At 51.1% G+C, this 24,244-nt stretch overlaps 2 protein-coding genes and 1 non-coding gene across 15 annotated transcripts in view; 1 reads left to right on the top strand and 2 right to left on the bottom strand.

Moving 5' to 3' along the window:
• Positions 1–3,907, bottom strand: part of Trrap (transformation/transcription domain associated protein) — a 101,654-nt gene extending 97,747 nt beyond the window's left edge. For 9 of the 11 annotated variants that reach the window (XM_074075532.1, XM_074075538.1, XM_074075537.1 and 6 more), the window contains exons 1-3: positions 3,784–3,907; positions 1,268–1,428; positions 881–930 (exon numbers count right to left, since the gene is read on the bottom strand). In XM_074075532.1, the coding sequence (XP_073931633.1) occupies positions 881–930; positions 1,268–1,367 (150 nt within the window). In that variant the 5' untranslated portion in view covers positions 1,368–1,428; positions 3,784–3,907. Of the gene's footprint in view, positions 1–880; positions 931–1,267; positions 1,429–2,309; positions 3,063–3,328; positions 3,484–3,783 lie in introns of those variants that run through there. The other 2 variants (XM_074075533.1, XM_074075534.1) reach the window with 2 other exon arrangements.
• Positions 1,010–1,167, bottom strand: LOC141424570 (small nucleolar RNA ZL1). The gene has a single exon (XR_012449468.1). It is a non-coding gene; the product is annotated as a small nucleolar RNA ZL1 (small nucleolar RNA).
• Positions 3,908–8,049: 4,142 nt separating the features above from the next.
• Positions 8,050–24,244, top strand: part of Tmem130 (transmembrane protein 130) — a 17,177-nt gene continuing 982 nt past the window's right edge. The window contains exons 1-8 of one of the 3 annotated variants that reach the window (XM_020160822.2): positions 8,050–8,260; positions 15,122–15,427; positions 15,997–16,156; positions 18,538–18,704; positions 19,282–19,366; positions 19,943–20,145; positions 22,630–22,742; positions 23,969–24,244. The exon at positions 23,969–24,244 is cut by the window's right edge and continues 982 nt beyond it. In XM_020160822.2, coding sequence (XP_020016411.2) covers positions 8,176–8,260; positions 15,122–15,427; positions 15,997–16,156; positions 18,538–18,704; positions 19,282–19,366; positions 19,943–20,145; positions 22,630–22,742; positions 23,969–24,157 — 1,308 coding nt within the window. In that variant the 5' untranslated portion in view covers positions 8,050–8,175 and the 3' untranslated portion in view covers positions 24,158–24,244. The remainder of the gene's footprint in view (positions 8,261–15,121; positions 15,428–15,996; positions 16,157–18,537; positions 18,705–19,281; positions 19,367–19,942; positions 20,146–22,629; positions 22,743–23,968) is intronic. The other 2 variants (XM_020160823.2, XM_074075531.1) reach the window with 2 other exon arrangements.

The following is a 24,244-nucleotide window of genomic DNA, read 5'->3' as shown; positions in this document are numbered from 1 at the left end:
TCAAGCAGTGGAGCACCTGCTTTGTGAATGTAAAGCACTCAGTTCAAATCCCAGTCTCACCAAAAAAAAAAAAAAAAAAAAAAGACAAAGAGAATTTGCTTGCTCAAGAATTTGCTCCCAGAAGTCTACAATGGGGGGGAGAAATGACCCAAGCCTTGTATGCACATATGAATAATAAAATAAAAAAAAAAAAGAAGTCTACAATGGCAGAGCAGGACTGATGGCCAGCTCTGGTCCTACAGTAACATGCCATCGGCTACTTGAACTTACCAAACTCACATGTCTGCATGCATCACAAGAGAATAGGTCTCTAAGAGAGTGTGCTGGTTAACGTGGACTATCAACTTGACTGGATGGAGAGATACCAAAGAAATCAGTTAAGCACACCTCTGCATGTCTCTGAGGGCCAGAGATAACTGACATGTGGACAGTGACTGAGGCATAAGACCCACTCTGAATGTGGGCAGCACCATTCCACAGACTGGGGGCCTGGATGGAATGAAAGTGGGGAGGAGAGGAAGCCAGTTGGCTTTTTCTCCCTGCTTCCTGGCCCATGCCATGAGCTGCTTCGCCATGCTTTCCCCGCCATGATGAACGAAACCTATGAAACCATGAGCTCAAATAAGCCCTTCCTGAGGTGGTATCTTGTCACAGCAATGAAGACTAACACATACAACCACCATAGGTAAAAATGAAAACATGTCAAACCCACCAAAACAAAGCAACCTTCCTCAACACAGTATGGGGTTCACTATAAAATGAACAACACTATGGCTACAGTAAGTTACAGTAACAGTGATTTTTTTTTTAAGTTAGTAAAAAGGTTGACAGAGCAGCAACAGGGAAGCAAAAAGAAAAACATAAAATATAAAGTTCCTACCTCAAAATTCTCACTAACTTCTTGCATCATTTTTAACTTTGTTTCATCAGCTGTAAGTAAAAACAATCCGTCAGGTAAGTGGAGTTATGTTAAGATATTCCCAAAATTGCTACTCCTCATAACTGAAGGGAAGCAATCAGATCTTATCAGTTTGACTGTCATGGTCCAATGAAGGCGCGGTCCCTACAAGCACCCACACACAGGCACACGCCCACGCACACGCCCACGCACGCACGCTAGCGCCTCTTTGGGGTTCCAGCCAGAGATGCTCATCACTTTGCTTCTCTGCAAGGTAGAAGGGGGGGACGAGGCTCCGCCAACCAGCGCTTCATCTGGAGCCCGATCCACGAGCCAAGCACGTTTAGTGCGGCGGGAGGACTGACTCACGTGTGTTGACATCCGTGAGAGCTGCCACGAACTGCAGGTACTTCTTCATCAGGGTGGTTTGGTCAACCACCGTGGCCCCCTGGGTTGCAACAAACGCCATTTTTCTTGTGAGCTGGCTTCTTTCTCAGAACAAAAACGTCAGGTCCATGCGTTCACCCAGCCTATGGAAAGCAGCGTGCAGTTAGCCACCTGACAAGGCGGACCCGCAACCGCTGGGACAGTCTCACCTGGGGTGCGCACTAACTCAAGTGCTCCTGCACTAATCAACAACACTCTCCCCCCACTACTCGGGGGGAGAGAGCAGGAGGACCACGGTTCTAGGCCAGCCCAGGCAAAGTCTGTGAGACTCTATCTTGAATAACCCTTCACAAAAATAGGATTGGTGGAGGGGTTCAAGGTGAAGGCCCTGAGTTCAAACCCCAGTACCACAAATACAAACAAACAGAAAAAAAAACCTATTCCCTCTGCTTTTCTGAAAATTTAACCAGAGCTGTTCTGTCTAAAAATGATTTTTAGACATAGATTTTTCTATCAGATTTTGTTCTTTCTCTAAGCCAAGGACTGACAGACATTCCTGTAAAAAGCCAGAGAGCACTTATTTTAGTCTTTGTGGCCCTATACTCTGTGTCACACTGCTCAGGTGTGAGAGCCAGCAGGAGTCATAAACATGTACATGAATGAGCACAGCTGTGCTCCAATAAAACTTTATTTATGGAGGCTGGGATTAGAACTTCACCTAATTCTCATTCATCGTGAAATATCAATTTTCCTTTGATTATTCCCCCAACCACTAAATGGGGAATCTGGGGGCATAGCTTAAGTCGTAAAGCGCTTGCCTAGCAAGTTTGAGGCCCTAGGTTCAGTCCTCAATAGTGCAAAAAACTTCCAAGTCAACTTTTTAAAACAAAACACATACCCATGAAAACCATTCTTAAGATCTCAGCGGTACAGTGCTTGCCTAATATGCACAAGGCCCTGGACCCGGTGCCCAGTATTGCAAAAGAATAAAATAAAAATAAAAACCCTCTTCCCACACACTAACCCAGAGGCTGTGAGTCCAAGAAGGCTCCAATTCTGCTTGCAACTGAGGCACACACTGCCCTGGAAAACTGCTCCACGAATGAACTAATAAGCTGAAGCCCGCTGCTAAGCGCCTTTGAAAAGTGCTGCTCCCAAGGTGACACACAGCGAACGTGACTTCTATTAAGAACTGTCACAGGAGTCTGGTGACTCATGCCTGTCATCCTAGCTACTTGGGAGGCTGAGATCAGGAGGATAACCGTTTGAGGCCAGCCCAGGCAAATAGAGACCCCCATCTCCAAAATAACCAGTGGACTGGAGGAGTGGCTCAAAAGGGAAAGCACCTGCTTTACAAGTGCGAAGCCCTGAGTTCAAACCCCAGACCCACCAAAACACTGCCCAGAGGGCCATTTGAGATCGTGTTTCCAATCCCTGCACGTCAGCCCCCATTCCCAGGTGGCTTCATGCCTTGCTTCCCTCCTTCAACACAGGGGACATTTATGACGGGGATACACACACACAGCAGAGTTCCTCCTAGCCGCTGGGGTGGGGGGAGACACGCCGGAAACGCTTCCCCACGGGATACCATCACCTACCGGAAGTCCCCACCCTGAGGCTCGAGACGGAAAGTCACTAAGGAAAAGGGGGGGAAGGTCCTGTCAGCCCTGCTGGGGGACCCGGCATCCGCGTTTGCCCCTCTCAGATCACATTCCATCCACCCCACATCCTGGGGGCCCAAGACTGAAGGTCACATCCTAAGATCCCTCCCCATCCCAGTCCTGCCCAAACTATGGAAAGGCTCGGTCCGCTTTTTCCACAGAAATCGCCAAAAATGCCATCCTCCCCGCCCCCACCCAGAGGCCTCTGAGAAGAGGACCGGGTAAGGAGTCCGCCCTCTTATCCCCGTTTCCCCGCCCAAATGGGGAAGGCAGTGACCGGCGCCCCGCCCACAACGCCACAGGCCCCGCCCCCGGCGCTCCGCGCCCAGCCCGCCCGGCGCGGCGCCCTCCCGGCCGCAGGGGGCGCTGTGGGCGCCGCTACCTCCGCCGTCCGCGAGCTCCGGGGCCGGCGAGAGGCCGAGCGATGCCAGCGGCCCTGAGGATGCCTCCGGGGAAGGGAAGGACACACAACAGCCCCAACCCCCTTGCCTAGCCTCGTCGGCCGCAAACGGCCCTCTCTCGGGGCGCCATTTCCTTTTTGTCGCCGGCGCCAGCCGCCGAGTAGCTACCGCCTCACCAGCCGCCGCGCTACGGCGAGCGCCGAGGGCCAATCCCCGCAACCGCTGGCCCTGCGCCTTCCACCGCCGGCACCCGGCCCCGCCCCGAGCGCCGGCGGTCCCCTGAGGGGACCTCGGCCAACCCCGAAGTCCCCACATGTACCCACCTCCCCACCTTCCTTCTCCTCCACGCCGCAGAGGCCTCCCACGCCCAAGGGCACACGCGCGCTTCCCGGGGCTGTTCTCCCGCCCGCCCGCTCGCTCGTCTCCCCGCGCTTACCTCCCCGGATGTGGCGGCCCGCCGTCCGGCCGGCGGCCCGCAGCCCGAGCCGCACCGCCACCACCCCCTCCCGACCAGCGAAGTCTGCGCCGCCGCCACCGCCGCTGCGCCGCGCGCAGTCCCGCCCCCGCTTAAAGCGGCGGCGGCGGCGTCCCGCCCACCGAGAACTAGGCCTCCCGGAGCTCCGCCCATGTGTGGGCGTGGCTTACTGGGGCGGGGCCTGAGTGGACCCATGGGCCCTTTAAATCCCCGCCGGTGGGCGGGGCCTCCGTCTGCTCGCTAGAGCCTTGCAGGTGCTGCCCTGGCTGGGCTTGCTGGAGTGGCTGACCCTTGCAGGGCCTGAACTGGACAGGGCTGGGCTGGGCTGGGGGGGCCCTGGGCACCCCAGTGGGCAATGAGCGTAGCTGGCAGGGCGGGGTTTCACACACACACACACACCCCTGCTCCCTTCCTGGGATTCTTTTTAATGCACCGAAAGAGGTTGCAGCTAGATTCAGACGCCTGTTAGCAAAGGCAAGCGCTCTGTTCTGCACGCAGGTGGCCTCCCCGGCTGCACAAAGGCCGTTTTTGTTCAGCAGCTGCGTCACCCCCGAGCTGGATCGTTTTTTGTTTTTCCGCTCCTACCTGATGTCCTCTATCCAGTGCAAAAATGGAAAGAGAGAAGATCAGACAATGAAAAAGCAGATCGCAGGTGTGGGGAGGGGGTAGGAAAGTGGGAAGACATTGATGCCCAGGTGAGGTAGCATGGGCCGGATTAAGAAGCACGCGAAGGAAATGTACCGTCAAGCCTCAAATACTGACTCCATCTGTGAGAGCGTTAGTAGGATGAACAGCATGAAAATAATGTCATGATTCCCTCCTCCTGCACATAGTGGTCACCACCAGCCACCAGAGTCTTTGTGGTCCCTTCCCAAACTGCCGCATTTCGCACGTTACAATAAATAAGTTTGTAATGCCTGCAGATAAAATGAATGAAAGGCACCCCTTCCCAAAAACACTTTGCAAAAGAACGAGCTGCATATGAAATGTTGGGACTGTGAGAGGATGTCTTTACTGCCAAGTTTTTTTGTTGTTGTTTTGGTTTGGTTTTTTTGTAGTGCTGGGGCTTAAACTCAGGGCCTATACCTTGAGCCTCTCTACAGCCCTTTTTTTGTGATGCGTAGTTTTGAGATAGGGTCTCGCTAACTATTTGCCTGGGCTGGCTTCAAACCATGATCCTCCTGATCTCTGCCTCTTGAGTGAGGGATTACAGGCGTGAGCCACCAGCACGCAGCAAGTTTTTCTTCCTTTGTGGAAGAAGTTACCTAGTTTCAAGTAAAATCCTGTATGTTCTCACTATCAACATCGCCATAAATAAGTTGGGGAAAGGACTGAAATCCGTGTTTTGAAAATTGTTTAATACCATTTGGGAGGTAGAAAAGCAGGGTTAGTTAAATCCTTTAGTAAACTTCAGCTTAATTGCACTTGATAAACACCTACAATTGGACTTTGCACTGACATTGCCCTGAGTTCTACCAAAGAAACTGCACACTATGACACTCTTTGCCTGCTTGTCTGTCTCCTAAATTAGAGGTTAGGGAATTTATCCCTATGAGGTAAATGAAGCCACCCCCCACTCCTGTTTAAAACCCTTGGAAGACTTTTTAGCTCATAGCTGCCATCTGGCTCTGCTTACCTTCCACCCCACCTCTCATGAAACACCTTGTCCCCACATGGCCTTGCTTGCCCCACACCTGCTACACTTTTCTTGCATTAGGCCCTTTGCAGCTCATGTCTGTCTGGAATGTTCTTTCCTCAAAAGCACAAAGTTGGTCCTTGTCATCCTTGCTCAACTCAGACGTCACTTCCTCAAACAGGCCTTCCTTAAGGTCAATATAAGGAAACATCTCAGCCAGGCGCCAGTGGCTCACATCTGTAAGCCCAGTTACTCAGGAGGCAGAGATCGGGAGGATCTCAGTTCAAATCCAGCCTAAACAAATAGTTGGCAAAACCCTATCTCCAAAACAGGAGGCTCAAGTGGTAGAGTGCCTGCCTAGTTGAGTGTAAGGCCCTGAATTCAAATCCCAGTACCGCTAAGAAAATTAAAATAAGGAAACACCTTTCACTCACTGTCTCTCCTGATTCTGTGGCCCTCCCATAACCTCATAATCTGAAATTATATTATTTACTCATATGTCATGTTTTCCTTCTGGACTCTTTCTCTGTTTTTGATCACCAATGACTTTCCGTTGCCTGTGGAATGTTAGCTTAATTTGTTACGACTTTCATAACAAAACATCTCACAGATAGAGCTGGGCACGGGGGTTCATGCTTGTAATCCTAGCACTCAGGAGGCTGAGGCTGGAAGATTGAGAGACCCTGCCACAAAACACAAGTGCTGAGGGTGTAGCGCAGTGGTAGAGAGCTTGCATGCACAAGGCTCTGGGTTTGCTCCATGCCATCACAGATGAGAGGGGTGAGACTTGACTCACAGAAACTCATTTCCCAGTGGGGCACCATGGCTCACGCCTATAATCCTAGCTACTCAGGAGGCAGAGATCAGGAGGATCACGTTTCGAAGCCAGCCTGGGCAAATAGTTCTTGACACTCTATCTTGGAAAAATCCATCACAAGAAAAGGGCTGGTGGAGTGGCTTAAGGTGAAGGCCCTGAGTTCAAGCCCCAGTACTGCACACACACAAAAAAAAGAGTTAAAATGACATAGGGTTCATATGGCTCGAATTAAATTACCAATCTATTGGAAAGGATCCAACCCTTATGACCTCATGACACCTAAAATATCTTTTCAAAGGTCATATCAAATACAGTATCTTCTGATCAATACTCACTTCACCAGGGAAAAGGAAGTCCCCACTGTGGGAGTCATGTGACATGGTGTCCATGAAAGCAGACAAAGGAGCCAGCATGGGGGAAGCGATCAGGAATTGTCCAAATGAACTTTCACACAGTCTAAGGCTGTGAGGGAGCATGACCAGAGGAGGCTTCATCAGTTGCTTTCAGCCATTTGGCACAAGCAGATACTTTGCACCAAGCTATATGCTAAGCAGCAGGCATTTGGGAACATGGCTGAGCCTAGGCAAGGATGCCGGGAGAAGGAGCAAAGTCACCCTCCTAAGAAGTAAATAGGGCCAGGCATGGTGCATATCTGTAATCCCAGCTACTGGGGAGGTGGAAGTAGGAGGATCCGAGTTTGTTGAGACTCTGTCTCAACAAAATACAAAAACAAGAGTTGAAAGTGTGGTTCAAGTTGTACAGTGCTTTGTTTAAAAAAAAAAATTAGCCAGGTGCTGGTGGCTCATGCCTGTAATCCCAGCTACTCAGGAGGCAGAGACCAGGAGGATCAGGGTTCAAAAGTAACCCTGGTCAAATAGTTTTTGATACCCTATCTCAAAAATTTCAACACAAAAGAAGGCTGGTGGAGTGGATCAAGGTGAAGGCCCTGAGTTCAAGCCCCAGTACTGCACACACACAAAAAAAGAGTTAAAATGACACAGGGTTCATACGGCTCAAATTAAATTTCTACCAATTCCTCTAATGTAGAAAGCTGTTTGTCTGCAAGTGTTCCCTCCTCTCCCCCATGAGTGTCCCTGCACAGGACTGGGAAGAAGGGACGTTCTGGCTCTATGAGGGACAGGTCCCAGTGACAGCCCAGAGGAGTGAAGCTGGTGGGTGGTAGTGATACCTATGGAAAATTCTGGCTTACAGACAAAGAGTCACGTCAACGTCACCTTCAAGGGGGCCTTAAAGGTGACTTCTGTGACAGATGACTGTGGATACTACAAAACGATTTGTAATTGATAAAGGCACACAGATTTTGGAACAATACATTTTATTGTATGTAGAGTACACTTAAAAAACCACAAAGACCTTTGTACCATGTTAAATAATTTTAAATGTCTGAAACTCCGTAACTCTTTTTGTTTGTTTGTTTCTAGAAGAGACTCTGCAATACTTTGGCCAAGGAGCAGCTGCTCACCCCTCATTGTGGCTATCTAACGGTGGTGGCAAGGTCCCTCAGTGACAATAAAGTGACCCCAGCAAACGTCTGGCCCTATGCCCAGCGCCTGGCACCCTGTTCCTGGAACGCAGAGTGGCCTCTCCAAAAGCCACCATCCTGCGGAAGGCACTGTCCCCTGGGGACGCTGAGTCAGAGCGCGCGGGCGGGACTGGGGAGGGGGAGAAGGGAGGGGACAAGATGGGGGGGCGTGGGCCGGGGAAGGGACGTATGCAGGGAGGCGACAGCGAGCCGGGGTCGCGCGGCGGGCTGTGAGCGGTGGCGGTGGCGCGCAGTGACCCAGCGTCCCCAAGCGAGAACGAGCGCGGCGTCTGCGGCTGCACCGCGCGCCCCGCGGCTTCCGAGCCCCATCCCTCCGCGTCCACGGCGCGCCCCGCCATGGCCCCTGCTGTCTGGTGTCGCCTCGGCCGCATCCTCTGGCTCGCCTGCCTGCTGCCCTTAGCTCTGGCGAGGGTGGCTGCAGGTAAGGCGCTTGGTGGCCCGGCCGCCATCCCCGCAGACCGGATCGTCCACGGGGCTGCGGAGGTGGCAAGGTGCGCCCTGCGCGCTCCTCCCCATCCGAAGCCACTGTGGCCACCGCGAGTCGAGAGAAGGCCCTTCGGGGCGCAGCGATGCGCTCCTCTCTGTCCCTTCATCCTCTGTCCCCAGAAGTCGCCCTGGCACTTGAGGTGGCTCCCTGCACCCTGCTTTCTATGCCTTGGGAATTGCGTCTCCATTCCGGTGCTTGGGGACCTGGCTGTCAACCGCTGGGAGAGGGGACACAGAGGACGATGTGGGGAGGCCGGGGTGGACCAGGGGAGACATCAACGCCACAGGCTCCCAGGGAGCGTTTTCCCCTTTGATGTCGCCTTTTCTGGGGGCGACACCATCCTGCTTATCCTGGGCTGGCGAGAGAAGGAAGGGTGGTGAGATTTTTGGAACCCAGGAGGCCACCCTGCCATTTCCTCCCTGCTCCTGATTTCCAAAATGGACCCTGAGGTGACAGGTTCCTCCAGGGCCCAGCAGGCGCCCACCTCCCTTCCCATTGCCCAAAGGCCAGCGACAAGCTTTATGTCACAATTTGGGATCAATAAAAGGACCCAAATTGGAGAGCCAGTGGGGGGACAGGTGGAGCGTGGGTAGCTATGGGAAGGGGGAGTTAGTATCCCACATTTTACCCCCATGAAAGATTGGCAGGAAAAGGAAGGGCCCCGACGCACACGTGTGAAAGGAAAAACCACACGGTAAGGGAAACCCCTGCGTTTTAGGCTCGAATTAGGACAACGTCGTAGGGATCGTTCCTGGGCTACCTGCCGGCCCCTGGGAATTCACATAGAAGGGTCGCTCTTGTCCGTTAGGGTTTTATATATGCCTGGAAATAAATGATCAGCGTGCCCTGCGTTGCAAATCAACTTTTTTTTTTTTTTTTGGCAGTACTGGGGTTTGAACTCAGGGCCTTCACCTTGAGCCACTCAACCAGCCTTTTTCGAGATAGGGTCTTGTGAACTATTTGCCTAGGCTGACTTGGAACCGCGATTCTCCTGATCTCTGCCTCCTGAGTAGCAGGGATTACAGAGGTGAGCCACCGGTCTGGCTGCAAATCAATTCTTTAAAAATTAATTCTTTGCAAATCAACTGTGGCTCCCAGTCTGTTGGATTGCACACTTGATATGGCTGAAATTCCAGTAGGAGAAAAGTAAAGGTTCAAAAACCTTTCCCACCCTTTCTGGGGTGTAGGTCAGCCTGTGTGGATCCCAGGGACCCCAAAATCAGATGTCCAGCACAGCCCCATTAATTAATTCTAGGGTGTCACCAGGAGTGTCTTGGGCTCTCTTCCTGTGCTATGACAAAAGTGCTGGAGAGGTCATTTGCTAGAATGTTCCCTCCAAGTGGAAGCTGTGGGGACAGGTAGGTGAGTACTTCTCCCAGGGCCAGGCTTGGGGACACTTGCCCCCTTTTTTTTTTTTTTTTGCTTTGGCTACTTTAGCTCAGGATCACTTGGCACCTGTGGAGTCCCCAAGTCCCTTCCTTGGCATCTGGACTCTGTTGTCCTAGGCTGAGTCACCTGAGCTCCCAAACCTGAGAAGACGGGTTTGGATTGGTTGAGCGGCAGACACTGGGTTTGGTTCTGTCCACCTCATATGGGAAGTCCTCCATGGTCCACCTCCAAAAGCCCCAAGGGAGAAAAAGACCATCATCCACGTGGTCTTTGTATTACCAGTTTATTTTAAATTATTATTTTATTATGTTTTGTGGTACTGGGGTTTGAACTCAGGGCCTCACTCTTGCTAGGTAGGCATTCTATGACTTAAGCCACTCCACCGGTTCTTTTTGCGTTAGTTATTTTTCAGATGGGGTCTCTCATATTTGCCTGCAGCCAGCCTGGCATAGACAGGACCACAGGCAGGTGTGCATCACTATGTCCTGCTTGTTGGTTGAGATGGGGTTTCACTAACTTTTTGCCCAGGCTGGCCTCTAACTATCTTCCCTATCTCTGCCTCTCCTGTAGCTGGGATTACAGGTGTGAGTCACCAGGCCCAGCCAACACCTGCTTGGCTTTTTTTGGGGGGTGGGGTACTGGGGTTTGAACTCAGGGCCTACACCTTGAGTCATTCCACCAGCTCTTTTTTGTGCTTTTTTTTTTTTTTTTTTTTTGAGATAGCGTCTCGCAAACTTCTGGCCCATGCTGGCTTCGAACCACAATCCTGATCTTTGCCTGAGTAGCTAGGATTACAGCCGTGAGCCACCAGTGCCTGGCTAAATGCAATTTCTTTTTCTTTCTTTCTTTGTGGCACTAGGATTTGAACTCAGGGCCTCATGCTCACTAGGCAGGTGCTCTACCACTTGAGCCACTCCACCAGCCCTGCTTTTTAAAATCTAACCCGAGGAAAAGCACCTTGAGGCCTCTTGGAGGCAGGGTCTCCCATGAGTTGGGCCAGGTTTGCTGCAAGGTCTGCAAAGGCCACAGGCGCTCCCAAGCCCCGCCCCTCCCCCTCCCAGCCTCAGCCAGCTGCGGGCCTGATTCCGTCCCCATGGCAACCGCTGGCTCTGCGTCATGCTGACATGCGCTTAGCTCAGCTCACTAGAGATACTGTAGCCATTAGCTCGCGGCCACCTGCAGCCTCTGTCTGGCCCAGGCTCGTCCTCCACCAGGCACATGGGCAGAGGAAGAAGGAAGGACGAGGTCTTGTCTCCCTGTGTAGCCACCTCCCAGCCAAAGGGAGGGAGTAGCAGTGCTCTAGGAGTGTTGACTCAATAATCCATTCAAGAAATGGCTCTGGTTGGGAACAGTGGCTCACACCTGTAATCCCAGCTATTTGGGAATGCAGTGATCAGGAAGATCACAATTCAAAGCCAAATAGTTCGGAAAATATCCAACACAAAACAGGGCTGGTGGAGTGACTCAAATGGAGGAGCACCTGCCTAGCCAGCGTGAGGTCATGAGTTCAAACCCTAGTACCACCACCACCACCACCACCACCAAAAAACAAAAGGCTCTGAAGGACAGAAGAGAGGACATGGGACTTGGGCAAGAGGAAAGGCTGGAGTCAAAGTCCCACAAAATCCCACAAAGGTGAATGGGGCACATTTGAGAGAGCCCAACAGGTGCCCCAAGAGCTCCCTCGTGTCCTGCATTGCTGGGTCAGGCCATCAGGAGCATGTGGGTGAACAGTCTGATCAAGTGCACCGGTGGCTGTGTGACAACAGTGTGCTCAGCCTGTGAGGACAGCGCTTAGGGGACAAGGGCACAGGGAAGGCTTCCAGGAAGTTCTTATAACCCTGGATAAACAAGTGGAGAAAAGCATTCTAGCCTTAAGGACAGCATGTGCAAAGGCCCTGAGGCCAGGAAAGGCACAGAAGGTGGGGATCTACTCTGGCCGCAGCATGGGTTTCTCTAAGATAGGAATCTGGATCCCACCTTTCCTGGCCAGGAAGCTCCTTGCTGGTGCAGCGCTGGAAGTTGGGAGGTCAGGGACCAGGATGGAGCAGGAATCCATCCTGGATGGATGTGGCCCTTAGCGAGGGGATGGAGTGGTGATACAGAGAAGGGGAGGTGCCCGGATGGAAGGACTTTGAATGATGGAGGCCTGCAGTTTGGTCCTTGGGACCAAAGGTTCCTATTACCACCACAGAGGGTGACAGGAGAGGAGAACAAAGAAGGATGAGACCACGGCTGGTCAATAGCGCACTGGACAATCACAGAATATTCTGTGTGTACTGCCCAAGGGTGGCCACTAACCACACGTGGCTGTTAAGCACTAGGAGCATGGCTGGTGTGTGGAGAAAATGAATTCCTAGTTCTCATCACATCTAAGCAATCACACTGGAATAGTTTACACTTAATTAGTGTGGTTGGTAGCTCTGGGCAGGACATAGCCCAAGGGAGTGCTGGGAGGGAGGGAGCCAGGTGAGGGCTGAGTTTGTCTTAGAAGTGAGCAGAGTGGGGCCTGCAGCCTTTTCACTTTCTTTTTTTTTTTTTTTTTGGTGAGACTGGGATTTGAACCCAGAGCTTCACACTTGCAAAGCAGGAGCTCTACTGCTTGAGCCACACCTCCAGTCCATTTTGCTCTGGTTATTTTAGACAGACTACTTGCCTGGGCTGGCCTCGAACCGTGATCCTCCAGATCTCAGCCTTCCAAGTAGCTGGGATTACAGGCATGAGCCACTATGCTTGGCCTCTCCACCCTTCTTTCTATACCACCCACCTGCCTAGATCCACCCTGGCTCTCCTCCCCGGACCATGGAAAAATTCCATTTGCAGAAAGAATGAAATGACAAAGACCACGTCACACATTCAGTGGTGTGGTGGCAGTAATGACAAGATGAGGGTTATCATGCAAAAATGGAAACTGATACTTTGCAGCTACAGATATGCTTTTGCTATGTTGTCCAAGGAAATAAAAATGATTCAAAACTGGGCACCATGACTGTGATTATATAAAACTTTCTATGTATGAAAGAAAAAAGAGATGAAAGCAAGACTGGGACAACAGCTGTTGTCTTTGGGAGATAGCATAGTGGGACAGATCCAGTATTCATTATAGGTGTATTTTTTTTGGGTGGTACTGAAATTTGAACTCAGGACCTTGTGCTTGCCAAGCAGGTGCTCTACTGCTCGGAGCCACTCCACCAGCCCTTTTTTTTGTGTTGGATTTTTCAATGCATGGTCTTGAGAACTATTTACCTGTCTGGCCTTGAGCTGCAATCCTCACAATCTCAGCCTCCCAAGTAACTGGGATTACAGGCATGAGCCCCTGGTGCCGGGCTTCTTTTGTTTCATTTTAATGGCGCATGGTGACCAGTGGCTGTCATATTGGGTGGTGTGAGTCTGGAAGGTCTCGCTCTATAGATTTAGAAATGAGGCCAAGGGAGGGCAAGGTTTGTCTCTGGATCAGAGGGGACTCCTTCCCCAGGCTTGTTTCACCACCGTCAAGGCCTTCAGGCTCTAGCGGGGTCCATGATGGGAAAACAACACTATTTTAGAAATGTAAACTGTGAATGGTGTGCATGTCTATAATCCCAGTTCTTGGGAGGCTGAGGAGGAGGATTATGAGTTTGAGGCCAGCCTGGGTTACATACTAAGACTGTCTCAGAAACAAATAACAAGCTGGGTACCAGTGGTTCATCCCTGTAATCCCGGCTACCCAGGAGGCAGAGATCAGGAGAATCGCGGTTCAAAGCCAGCCTGGTCAAATAGTTCATGAGACCCTATCTTGAAAAACCCATCACAAAAAAGGGCTGGTGAAATGGCTCAAGTGTAGGCCCTGAGTTCAAAGCCCAGTACCACAAAAAAAAAAAAAAAAAGACAATAACAACAACAAAAAATAAGCAAACAAAACCCCCAAACTCTTACCTTGTTTATATGGCAAATGCTGTGCAGCTGTCTAAAATAGTAAAAGAATTAAACTCAGGACAATGCTTGTGCCTTTCACTCAGCTTCACCTCCCAAATTTGAATTTTGCTCGACACAGAAAGCCTAGTCTAAATGAGTAAGTCATGGTGGGCATTGCTTTTTTTTTTTCCCTTTTTCTTCTTCTTCTTTTTTTTTAGTGGGACTGGGGTTTGAACTCAGAGCTTCACACTTGCAAAGCAGACGCTCTTCCACTTGAGCCACCCCTCCAGTCCATTTTGCTCTGGTTATTGTGGAGATGAGGTCTTATGAACTATTTTCCTAGGCTGGCCTCGAGCTGTGATCCTCCCACCTCACCCTCCCAAGTAGCTGGGATTACAGGTGTGAGCCACTGGCCCCAGGCTGTTGGTGAGCATTTCTTGATGGTGGTTTCTACAGGGATGGCTGTCGTGGCCCCACAGTGACAAGTATTGACTGTTATTTTCTTTATCTGCTTAGGTCTGGCCGAGCTATACACACACTCTGTAAGGCTTTGCTTAACCAGCATGAAAGAGTATAATTTGGAGACCCCCAAAGGGGCCTGTGATCTGGGGTCAGTCAGACATAGATTTGAATCGTAGTTTGAAGATAAGCTAGTGGTGCGATGTTTGAGCTGCTGAACCCTCCTTTTCTCTCCCTCTAAAATAACTACAGTAGTAACCCCCTTAGCCTTAGCTCCGTTTTCAAGGTCCCAGCCACACAAAACTCCATCTCCTTCATCATTACTTGATAATCCGTCCTCTGGCATATTATCAGGGAGGCAGACTTGGGGGGATTGCCAGTCCCAGTAAAAGAAGTTAGTGAGACCCTCTCTTTAAAAACAAGCCAAACATGGTAGTGTACATCTATAATCCTAGCTGCTTAGGAGGCAGAGGTAGGAAGATCACAGTCCAAAGCTGGCCTCAGGCAAAAATGCAAGACATTATCTGAAAAGTAAACCAAAGCAAAAAAAAAAAAAAAAAGGGTGGGGTCACGGCTCAAGTGGTAGAGCACTTGTCTGGCGAGTGCCAGGCCCTGAGTTCAAATCCCAGTACTGCCAAAAGAAATGCCACATCATTTGTCTGCATTCCTCTCACTGCATGTCATTGTGTAGGCATTGTATCATTTCAGTGTCACAAGACAAGAGCCACCGCAGTGCCTTTGAACAGAGATGCGCTCACGTAACTTTGTTGCAATATCTTGTAACTGTTCTATTTTTTATCAGCAACTGTTGCTAATGTCTGATTTAAATTTGAAGTTTATCATAGGGGTGTATGAATAGGAAAAAGTCTAGGATCTACAGGGTTGGGTGCTGTCCTCAGTTTTAGACATCCTACTGGGCAGGGGGTCTTGAGACATATCCCCCCAAAATCAATGGGGACCATCAATGGGTATCATCACAGATACCGTCCAAGGAAGGCTGGAGGGGTCCTTGCCACACCCCTCCTAAAACCCAGCCTGTGTCCACCATCCTAGGTCTGTATGAACTCAATGTCACCACCGATGGCCCTGCCACCACGGGAGCAGAGGTGACCATCTCAGCCAGCCTGGTGGCCAGGGACAATGGCAGCCTGACCCTGCCCACCGACGCCCAGCTGTACAGCTTCCACTGGATCCACACCCCGCTGCTGCTCACCAGCAAGGTCGAGGCGGACCTCACCTCTACCATCCGCGTGGTGGCCAACGTGCCCGGGGACTTCCCGGTGTCCGTCTGGGTCACCGCTGCTGACTGCTGGATGTGCCAGCCGGTGGCCAGGAGTCTCGTGGTCCTCCCGATCACAGGTGAGGTGCCACAAGCCCTGTGCTTGCTATTACGTCAGAGCGAGTTATACCCTGGCTTCCTTCTTGGGCATCAGTTGTTAAAAAGAATCTGAAAATGACACTCCTTTGACATAATTGTCTCCTGCACATTCTCTCTCTCTCTCTCTCTCTCTCTCTGTCTCTCTCTCTCTCTGACTGAGTTTTGCTATGTAGCCAGGCTAGTCTGAAACTCCCCATACTCCTGCCTCAGTCCCCTACCCCACCTCCAATACGGGGATTATAGGTGTGTGTCACCATGCCTGGCTCTTGTGGGCATCATTTTTTGCCAGGAAGTTCTGAGTCCCGGGGAAGGGGGACAGAGGCACAAGCTATGCGTGTGACATATACTGGGTGTCACCAGTGCCCACATAGCAGGATGACTTGGATGCCTCTGTGCTCAGGGACCTGCAAGGTCCCCTCTCTCCAACTCACTCTGACTTGAAGGTCTGGGTGGGGTTGCCACAGCTTTGCTGGCTGCCCGGGAGGTGAAGTCACTCCCTGGCTCCCCCAGCCCTGCACCTCTGTGGACTCATGCTCCCCTGCCTTTGCAGAGTCCCTAGTGGGGAACCTCGTTGTCACCCAAAACACCTCCCTGCCATGGCCCAGTTCCTACCTCACCAAGACAGTGCTCAAAGTTTCCTTCCTCCTGCACGACCCTAGCAACTTCTTCAAGACTGCCTCCTTCCTCTACAGCTGGGACTTCGGAGATGGGTATGTCATCTTTATCCCTTTTTTTTCCCGTGGCACTGGGATTTGAACTCAGGGCCTCACGCTTGCTAAGCAGATGCTCTACCACTTTAGCCAGGCCCCAGCCCTTTTTCTTCTAATTATTTTTCAGACAGTGTGTTGAGCTTTTGACAGGGGTGGGCCTCAGACCAAAGTTCCTCTACTTCTGCCTCCTCTTGCATAGCAGGGCGTGGAGGTAACCACATACAAGCTCGTTTGTTGAGATGGAGTCTTGCTAACTTTTTGCCCAGGCTGCCCTTGGATTGTGGTCCTCCCAATCTCTGCCTTCTGAGTAGCCAGGATTACAGGTGTGAGCCATCTCGCCTGGCCTAGTTACCCCCTCTCTCCTCTACCCTATCTCTGGATACAGTCACATTGTGTGTTAAGAGTTTCAGCGTATGAACTTTTTCTTGAGTAACCGAGACTCGAACTCAGTACCTTGGGCTTGCTCAGCAGGTGCTGTACCACTTGAGCCTCAGTCCTTTGGCCTTTAGTTTGTTTTCAGAAAGAGTCTTGTGCTCACTTTTGCCCTAGTTGACTTTAATACGATCCTCCTATTTCCTCCTCCTGAGTAGCTGGGATTACAGGTGTGCACCACCATACCCGGCTCAGCATATGAATTTAGAGCAAACACAATTCAGTCCACACCAGGGCTCCATTGCACACATTTGACTGACTACTTTGTCATGGACCTTGATGTGTGATTGACTCTGTGATTGTCAGCCCCCTCCAACTCACTGCTTACCCTTCTTCCTTTCCCTGTAAGCCATGGTTCCATTGTCCCAAGAAATAGAATTCAAGCCACATATATAATTTAAAATCTTCTAATTTAAAATTACAAATTATTTAAAAATTGCACATTAAAATTACACTTTAAAAATATGAAAGAAGGCCAAATTATTTAAGTCGTGTGTGTGTGTACAGTGAGCCTACCTTGTTCACACTGTGCTGCACACACAGAACCCTAGGATCGTATTTGAAAATATTAAATCAGTGAGTGTCATTTGTTTTATTTCTGGTGGTACCAGGGCTTGAACTCAGGGCCTCATGCTTGAGGCAGGTGCTTACCACTGGAGCCAAGCCTCCAGCCCTGTGTGATATCTTTTTTATTTTTATTTTTTTTACTCGAGGGGTTTTGGGTCATTCTGGATCTTCTAATTTGATAAGTGTTGAAGTCAACAGTGTCTTAGAATACTAAAAAACCCCAAAAAACCCAAATAGTAAACAAGCAAAAACCTGTGTGTACGTGGATGGTAGCGTACATTTATGAAGCTCACGGTTAGAGGCTCTATTCTTTTGCTTCATTATTTTAATAGTTAAGGGAGAAAAGATAGGAGATCTCTCTCTCTTTTTTTGGGGGGGGTACTAGGGTTTGAACTCAGGGTCTACACCTTGAGCCACTCCACCAGCCCTTTTCTTTTGTGATGGAGTTTCGCGAGATAGGGTCTCACCAACTATTTGCCAGGGCTGGCTTCAAACCATGATCCCCCTGATCTCTACCTCCTGAGTATCTGGGATTACAGGCGGGAGCCACCAGCACCTGGCTCTCTCTTGATTTTTGAAATGGAGTTTTGTCCAGGCTGGCCTGGAACTCTCCATCCTCCTCCTGCCTCAGCCTCCCAAGTGCTGGGATTACATTCGTGCACCACCATGTTCAGCCGAGCCTCTCTTGAGATGCCACAGTGCTAGAAGTAGCAGAAATGGACTGTCCATATTTTCCCTGTAAACTAGAAAAAGGAGCTATTGGAACCAACAACCACCACCTGCTGAGTGGTGAAATCAGAAGGGCTGGGGGTGTGATCCAAGGGGTAGAGCACTTGCCCAGCAAGCACAAGGCCCTGAGTTCAAATTCCAGTATTGCAAAACAAAACAACAAAACTCAGAATCAAGATTCCCTGGCTCGGTCTGTAAGTCAGACACTGTTTGAGCATCAGGTTTGCAGGTGCTAATGAAGGCATCCGGTGGTTGGTATAGCAACCCGAGGACGATTCTGACAGGTGACACGCCATGAGCTTGGCCAGTTTCCCCAGTGTAGTGTGAGGCCAGTGGCTGTGTTGTCACCTCTTAGGGGACTCAAACTTCTCATCCACACCTGAGCCCTGTATGGAGAGGAAAGGAAAGGACGTGACTTTCCCCGCCCTCCCTCCCTCAGGTTCCTCAACTGTGAAATGCCCAGGTGACCTGAAGCCCTGGTCCCAGTCTCAGGAGGGGAGGGGTGGCTGTTGTCACAGCAGTGACAGGTGTGTGCACGGCTACCTGCCTGTCGCCCCCTCATTCTCCCAAGCCCCACGAGGAGTCACTTCTGAGTTACAAGAAGAGGAAACAACCTGTCCACTCCCTCCCTCCTCTTCCCTGTCACCTTGCAGGACCCAGATGGTGACAGAGGACTCCATGGTCTACTACAACTATTCCATTACGGGCGCCTTCATAGTGAAGGTCAAGGTGGTGGCAGAGTGGGAGCAGACCCAGGTGGACGCCTCCAAGGGTATCATGCAGAAGACCGGGGACTTCTCAGCCTCCCTGAAGCTGCAGGGTGAGTGTCCTGCCCAGGTGTCTGTCATAGGCGAGTGACCATCTCCCTGGGGAGCCACTCACTCCCTCCAGGCCGGCGTGTGGCCGAGCTCGGACGCACATCCTGCCTTCTCTTGTGGTCTCTTCACTTCAGAGCGGACTCAAGGGTCACAGGTGGGGCTCACGTGGCACTTGGTGGCATTGCCATTGGGGCCCAGGCCTGAGTGTCACCAGCCACCTGCCGTGAATCAGCTGGTCCCCGCTGTGCCTTGGTCCTCAGTCACGTGGGTGTGTGGTCAGGACTCACCCAGGCAGGTGGGATCCTCAGTCTACCGCGTGGGGAGGGGACCCTGTCCGACTTCTCACTGGCTTTGGGCCTTACTAAGCGGGTGTCATTTTCTGGTGGCCTACACAGTGGCTCCAAAGTAGTGGGCAAGAGTGGCCCCTGCCTGCTCCTCCCGCCTCCCTCCTCTGAGGCAACTCCAGCCCCTGCCGTTCATGGGGAGTATGGGGGGCAAGACTGTCCCTCCCTTGGGAGAGTGACAGTGGAGAGGACCAGGGGTGGCCAACAGGTCTAATGGACACCTCTGTCTGTACAGAAACCCTCCAGGGCATCCAGGTCCTGGGGCCCACCCTAATTCAGACCTTCCAAAAGATGACAGTGACTTTCAACTTTCTGGGAAGGTGAGTGCCCAGAGTGCACGGTGAGTTCCCTGTGACCCTTCTTCGTGCTCCATCCCCCACCTCTCTTTTTTTTTTTTATTTTTATTTTTGAGACAGGGTCTTCACTATGTAGCTCAGGCTGGGCTTGAACTCACAATCTTCCTGCCTCAGCCTCCTGAGTGCTGGGATTATAGATGTGCACCACCACGCTTGGCTTGTTTTACAGCTTTTGCGGCTCGTGGATAACTGGAACACCCCCACCCTTTAACCTATCAAAAGCTGACTTATCCTTCCAGGTTCTGTTTATATGCCGCCTCCTCTGGGAAGCCTTCCATACTTTCTTCATTCAGACGGTTTCACTCTTCCCCTGTGCGCCCATTACACACCCCTGTGTCACCAGCGTACCATTCTGTGCACGTCTCTGCCTCGCTAGCCTGGGGACACCTTGGGGACTCAGGTCATCTGTTCTGTACCGTTGTGTCCTTAGCTGGACTGTGTCATGGGGAGTGGGACAGCTTGGGGTAGGTCCTGGGAAGGACACTGAAGTTCATTCTTGGTGTGGAGCTATTTCAGGGCGTGTGTCCCACTCTTCTGCAGTCCCCCTCTGACTGTGTGCTGGAGGCTCAAGCCGGAGTGCCTCCCGCTGGAGGAAGGGGAGTGCTACCCTGTGTCAGTGGCCAGCACGGCTTACAACCTGACCCACACCTTCCGCGACCCCGGGGACTATTGTTTCAGCATCCGAGCCGAGAATGTCATCAGCAAGACACACCAGTACCACAGGATCCAGGTGTGGCCCTCCAGTAAGTAATGCCTCACACCTGGGCAGCCCTGCCACCTCCACCCCGTGCTCCTGAAGGGTCATCAACAGCCAGCCCCACTGACACTAGTACCTCAAATGACCCTCCTGACCCGGCAACAGCCCCCAGCACCAAGGACCAACTCTGCTGATAGCACCACAAGCTTCCAGAACCACCGCCAACCCTCTACCAACCCCAGAACCACCACCAGACCCACCCAGAACCGCCATCTCAGACCACCACCCGTCATTCTACCAAAGCCCCCATCAACACCGGCACCCTGACAGTAACAACCAACTCGGTGACCAGCACCTACTGCTAACGGTTCTTCTGGCGCCGTTGTCACCACTACTGACGCTCCAGCAGCAGCCTACCCCATCGCCTTGGTCACCTCTGTCCTCATGCACTTCTGTAAACACAAGACTGTGACTACTTCCTCTGTGCCCAGTGCCACTGTCAACCATGTGACCAAAGCCAGTGCTGCTGTGCTGTCTCCATGTCATCCCAACTTCAGCTGTCTCATTACCACCTTGCCTCTCAATGTGCCCCCCACATGTCCCCAACATGAGCACCCATGCCACCACCGGCACCCCAGAACCATCACCCTCACCCAGCTCTGTTGCCACCAGTGAAGACGCCACCCTTCACTTACTCTGCTTGGCTCCAGGGCTGGGGTGCCCTCCAGGAAGTAGGGGTGTCTGAGAACATGCTAAGAGTGGCTGAGGACTCAGACCCAGGACTGTGTCCTAACACAGAGGATAAAGTAGGATCCCCAAAACCAGGAGGTGGACTTTCTGATGCCCAACCCAGTTGCTCCTTTCATGTTGCAAAAGGAGAAACTAAGGCACAGGGAGGCAGGAAGACAGTATGTCAGCTTGAGACTGGACCCTGGCTTTCAGACTCTTCTGGAGAAGGGGAGAGGGTAGGAGCTCATGCCAAACCCTGCCAGCCGTGCCTGCCCTCAAGACTGGCTCTGTAGGTGTCCCCAACACTGGCCCTATTACCTCAGTCTCCTGGTCCCTCTCTCTGAGCCCTCAATAAGATGTCACTCCAGGCCTGGCTGGCCTCACGAGCCTCATTGGGTGCCTTGGGACCCTGCTGCCCCAGCAGCCCCTGGACGCCAAGCATCCAGAACCTGCAGGAAGTCTGCAGAGTGGACAGCAGGATGAGTGATTGTATCACCTTTTCTTGGGACACACAGCTTCATGGCAGAGGATGAGGGAACTCCTGATCACCTGCCAGGTGACAGGCGCATCTCAGCAGCAGCCTGTGAGTCACCATGAACGTCAGGTAGCCTGATCAGAGTGACGATTCGAACCCAGGACCTTCTAGCTGCAGGCACAGGGCCTTTTCCTCTCTGCCATGCCACGGGTGGGTGAGTGCGGAGCTGACACTGAGTTGGAAGCTATGGTAGAAGGCCCAGTGCTGCTTGGGCGTCCTCACGACATGACTTTCCTTCCCCAAAACACATCACCCAAGAGCTCTAGCAGGAAACAGTGATGCTTTTCGTGGCATGGACTCCAGAGTCACTCCTGTCATCTTCTCTACCCTAGGAGAGTCACTGAATTGAGCCCTCACTCAAGGAGTGGGGAATTTACCTGCCCCTTAGCGAGTAGCTGGGTGTTGTAGTGCCTGTCTGTAATCCTTGCTACTCTGGAGGCGGAGGAATGAGAATTGTGTGGTCTGAGGCCAGTCCATGCAAAGTGGACATGAGACCTTATCTGAAAAACAAACTAAAAAGCAAAAAGGGGTTGGCCTCAAGTGGTAGAGTAGTCGCCTAGCAAGTACAAGACCCCGAATTCAATCCCTGGTATCTCACACACACACACATAGACGAAAATTTTAAAATTTACTATGAAGTAGCTTGTGGACTTTTTTTGAACTTCCAGTTTTTTTTTTAATGTTTGTCTATCTATCTATCTACCATCTATCTATCTATCTATTTTTAGTGGTACTGGGGTTTGAACTCAGGGCCTGCACTCCACCAGCCCTTTTTGGTGATGGGTTTTTGTAAGGTAGGGTCTCTTGAACTATTTGCCCGGGCTGGCTTTGAACTGCAATCCTTCTGATCTCTGCCTCCTGAGTAGCTGGGATTACAGGCATGGACCACCAGCACCTGGCTTCATATATATTTTTTTGAGATAGGGTCTTGCTAACTTTCCCTGGGGCTGACCTCAAACTCATGATCCCCCTTCCTCCACATTCCAAATGGCTGGAATTACAGGCATGCACAACACACCTGGTGAGTAGTGGACGTATTTTAAAATCACACACCCCAATTTATTATTATTTTTTTTTGTCAAGTCCTGGATTTGCCTATTGGGATTTTGTAGTTGGCATGTATTTGCAGAAGTAAAAAATACATCACTGGTGGGGGTTGACTGTTCTCTCTGTCGTTACTTACATCTTGAAAACCATCATTTCAGCACCAGCTACCAAGTCTCATATTGTACCATCTCTGTCTGTCTGTCTGTCTGTCTCCCCTAGGCTTCCAGCCAGCTGTCTTTGCTTTCCCATGTGCCACCCTGATCACAGTGATGCTGGCTTTTATCATGTACTTGACTCTCAGGAATGCCACCCAGCAAAAGGACATGGTGGAGGTGAGTGCTCTGTGAGGGGGCTGGACCACTGGACGCCGCGTAAGGATGACCCCTGGAGAGGTTCTGATGCTTCAGGTCCCTGGGGCTGGGATGTAGCTCAGTGATAGAATGCTTGCCTAGCATGTGTGAAGCCCTGTTTTTTTGTTTGTTTGTTTGTTTGGCATGTAACAGTTGTGCAGAGGATACATGGTGATGTTTGCATATGTGCTTACGATATATCTTAGTTGGATTTGCCCCCTCCATCCTTCTCCCTCTTTCTCCCTCCCCACCTCTTAGAACAATTTCAACAGGTTTCATTCTTCTCTTTTCCTATATGGATACAAAACACATCCACCATATTCACCCTCATTCCCCTTTTACTTGGGACCACCCCTTCCACTGGCACCCACCCCCAGAAAAGACCTATTTTTCCCTCCTGCCCTTCATTTTGTTTTTATATTTCCTTTTTGTTGTGCTGGGTGGGGGTTCATTGTGGCATTTACAAAAGTTCTTACAATATATCAAATATATCAGGCTTGAAGTCACCCCTCCACCAGGCTCCTTCATCGCCTCTCCCCCTGCCCTTCATTTTTTAAAATTAAGTGCATATTGATAGCTCAAAGAGGTTCCATCTTGGTCCTTTGGTCTGCATATATCATGCTTTAATTAAGTTAACCTCCCCTCGTTACTTCCTCTTTCTCTGTCGCCATGCTCCCCTAACATTCACGAGATCACTGTACAGTGCATTATATTATATTCAAATACAGATGGGCTGTTTCAATATTTTACATTCCCTAACATTTTCTTCATGTCTCCTGCCTCCTGTAGTCCCCCAGACAGATGCACTAATACAGTTTTATTTTCTCTCTCACTATATGTGAGCATATATATATATACACACACATACATGATCATATATGTTTCTATATGTACATTTAACTCATAGATCTAGCTTCCACATATGAGGGAAAACATGGCCTCTGACTTTTTGAGCCTGTAAAGCCCTGGTTTTGATCCCTAAGACTGCAAAGGCTCAAAAAGGTCCTAGGTGTTGGGGTGATGTGTCCAGGAGACATCTGCAGACTGGGCACAGTTGTCCAGTTAGCTGACTTAGCTCCTCCTGTCCTCACCCTGCGTGTACGTGTTGTGGGGGGGATGCTTCCCGTACCCTGCTGCGGAGCTTGTAAGGCCACCTGACAGGGCTCCTGGTGGGTGGTGATTGACTGGTGGGATTTTGTTCACCATAGGTGGCTGATTTTGACTTTTCCCCCATGTCTGACAAGAACCCGGAGCCACCCTCTGGGGTCAGGTGTTGCTGCCAGTTGTGCTGTGGACCGTTCTTGCTGGAGACGCCATCAGAGTACCTGGAGATCGTCCGGGAAAACCATGGGCTGCTCCCACCCCTCTACAAGTCGGTTAAGACTTACACTGTGTGAGCAGCCTGCCTCACCCACCTGTGTCAGCTGACTGCCCACTGGGAGTCTCGGGCAGGGTGGCGTGTGCCATCAAGAAGGAAGGGTTTG

The sequence above is a fragment of the Castor canadensis genome, chromosome 6 (assembly GCF_047511655.1).
Source record: "Castor canadensis chromosome 6, mCasCan1.hap1v2, whole genome shotgun sequence".
In the NCBI taxonomy this organism is placed as follows: domain Eukaryota; kingdom Metazoa; phylum Chordata; class Mammalia; order Rodentia; family Castoridae; genus Castor; species Castor canadensis.
This window is presented reverse-complemented; position numbering and strand designations above follow the sequence as displayed.